This window comes from Homarus americanus, unplaced genomic scaffold, assembly GCF_018991925.1.
Source record: "Homarus americanus isolate GMGI-L3 unplaced genomic scaffold, GMGI_Hamer_2.0 scaffold29963, whole genome shotgun sequence".
Classification (NCBI taxonomy): domain Eukaryota; kingdom Metazoa; phylum Arthropoda; class Malacostraca; order Decapoda; family Nephropidae; genus Homarus; species Homarus americanus.
In genome coordinates this window covers 312,454-314,683 of record NW_024743443.1, presented here as the reverse complement: position 1 = coordinate 314,683, position 2,230 = coordinate 312,454, and the positions used below count along the sequence as shown (strand labels likewise).

Genomic DNA, 2,230 nt, shown 5'->3' with positions numbered 1-2,230 from the left:
TAACTATAGCACACTTGGTGATGACACAACCTTAACTATAATAATAATAATAATAATAATAATAATTAACGGTTTATTGAAAGAGCTTGGCAGCCAGAAGGCTGAAAATATACAGTTACATATTTGGGGAATGGGTTACGAATTACAAATAATATACAAGTAACATAAGTGACACAAATGAGACATATAATAACTAGATGGGGAAAAGCTCAAACTACAGTTCATTTCAACAGGAGCAGTGTTTACTGGGAGTGAATACACTGATTTATTACAAGTTATTGATAATTTTTACAATGGTTGGGACTGGGCTGTTCTTATAGCGATCAGTTCGTGCACGTACGGGCTGGATGCGGTTGTGGTGTCGAACAGCAATTCTCGGACAAGGGATCTCAGGTAGTAGTAGGAGCCGGTGTCGGGGCTGGTGTAGAAGCTTCTTACCAAATTTGCAGATGAGGTCGTGGTGATGGTCAGTGAGAGTCGAAAGGGTCAGTGTGTTGAGCGCTTCTTGATATGTGGAGTAGGAAGGGGAGAGAATAATCTTGCATGCCCTCTTTTGCACTTTTTCTAGGTGTTTATGTTGTGTGGCATTTAGGGAGGAAGACCAGGTGGGGGAGGCATAGGTGAGCTTGAGAAGTATGAATGTTGTGTAAACACTGAGGAGCTTGGGTGCAGGAACTCCGAGGGACTTGAGTCGGCGGAGGAGGTGGAATGTTATGTATGAAACACTGAGGGGAGCTCGTGTGCAGGAACTCCAGGGACTTGGAGTCAGCGGAGGAGGTGGAGACGGAAACTGGAGGATGTTGATACTTCAATGACGTGTGGTTTCCAATTTAGTTTGTTGTCTATGGTGACGCCGAGGAGCTTCGTGGAATCTACAACCTGGAGTGTGTTCGGACCTAGAGTAATGGAAGGAGGTGGGACAATGTCGAAGGAGAGGTTGATGTGCATAACCATGGTCATGGTATGGTTGATGGTGACATGGTTGTTGGTGGCCCAGTTTTGGAGACTGTTCAATAAATCCTGAAGGGCGGTATAGTTGGGAGCAGAATTGTTGACGCTGATCCCAATGGCAGAGTCCAGGAAGACAGTGTTGTGGCGATAGAAGTGGACTACAGTATATCAGCATAGTGTTATGTAGATGACCCATGGTAAAAGCACTAAGGTGTTTATACAGTGTAGGTGTAACGTTAAGGCGGTTAGTCATCTCCCTTCAATGACCTTGAGGACGTCGCTGAGGCTGTCCCAGTCATATCCCTTATTGCGTTGGTCACTGTCGCGTCCATCATTCTTGAGTCTTATAGCGAACCCGAGGTCTATTATGTGTACGGTATATGGACGGCAGGAGGCGTCGATTATAATGTTCTCATCGTGTAGGTCCCGGTGAGCGTAACCCTTGGCGTGGAGCTGATCGAGTGCCTCACTCATGGAGGTGAAGGCCTCGAGGCACTCTTCTTTAGAATGTGACTTTAAAAATTTGTCAACTGTGACGCCGCTACAGTACTCCATAACCAATGCCTGAGGGTCTTCACTGGTGACGCCATAAAGGACAGGGGCACCACCAGCCCCATTAAGATGGTAGAGCGCCAGGGCCTCGGCCATGAGAGACTGGCCCTTGAGGGAGGTCTTGGCGACGGCCGGGACTACCCCTCCATTGGCCAGCTTGAGACTCACAAGACGGGCTATGCCGTACCCTCCCCGTCCTAACACACTCTGGTTCGTGATGTCGTTATAACTGACTCGAGGAAGGTGACTGTCATCCATCTTAACTGCTGGAGAGTCTTGGGAACTGCTACTGCTGAGGTCAAGGTCAAGGTCGCTGCTGTAACTGATGGACACAGTATATTCGAAGATATCAAGAGCGTCCATAATTAATTAACAAAGTACGGAGCACTTACTAGCGTTTAGCCTAAGAGATCTGAGCCGAGAATAATGTAGTAAGAGGTGGAATATTGTGTGGTGCAGTGTAGTGTAGTAGGGTTGGAATATTGTGTAGTGTGGTGTAGTGTAGTTATTATAGTGATGGTGGTAGTTGTTTAGTGGTGGTGATGGTGGTAGTTAAGGTGTGTGGTGGTGGTGGTAGTGATGGTGGTAGTGATGATGGTGGTAGTGATGATGGTGGTAGTTAAGATGTGTGGTGATGGTGGTAGTGATGGTGGTGGTAGTGATGGTGGTGGTAGTAGTGATGATGGTGGTAGTGATGGTGGTAGTTAAGATGCGCGTGGTGATGGTG

At 47.0% G+C, this 2,230-nt stretch overlaps 1 protein-coding gene across 1 annotated transcript; it reads right to left on the bottom strand.

The window, feature by feature from the left end:
• Positions 1-1,200: 1,200 nt before the first annotated feature.
• Positions 1,201-1,866, bottom strand: LOC121877158 (maternal embryonic leucine zipper kinase-like). The gene has a single exon (XM_042382771.1). It carries the CDS (start codon positions 1,864-1,866, stop codon positions 1,201-1,203), a length of 666 nt encoding a protein of 221 aa, XP_042238705.1.
• Between the last annotated feature and the right edge of the window lie 364 nt (positions 1,867-2,230).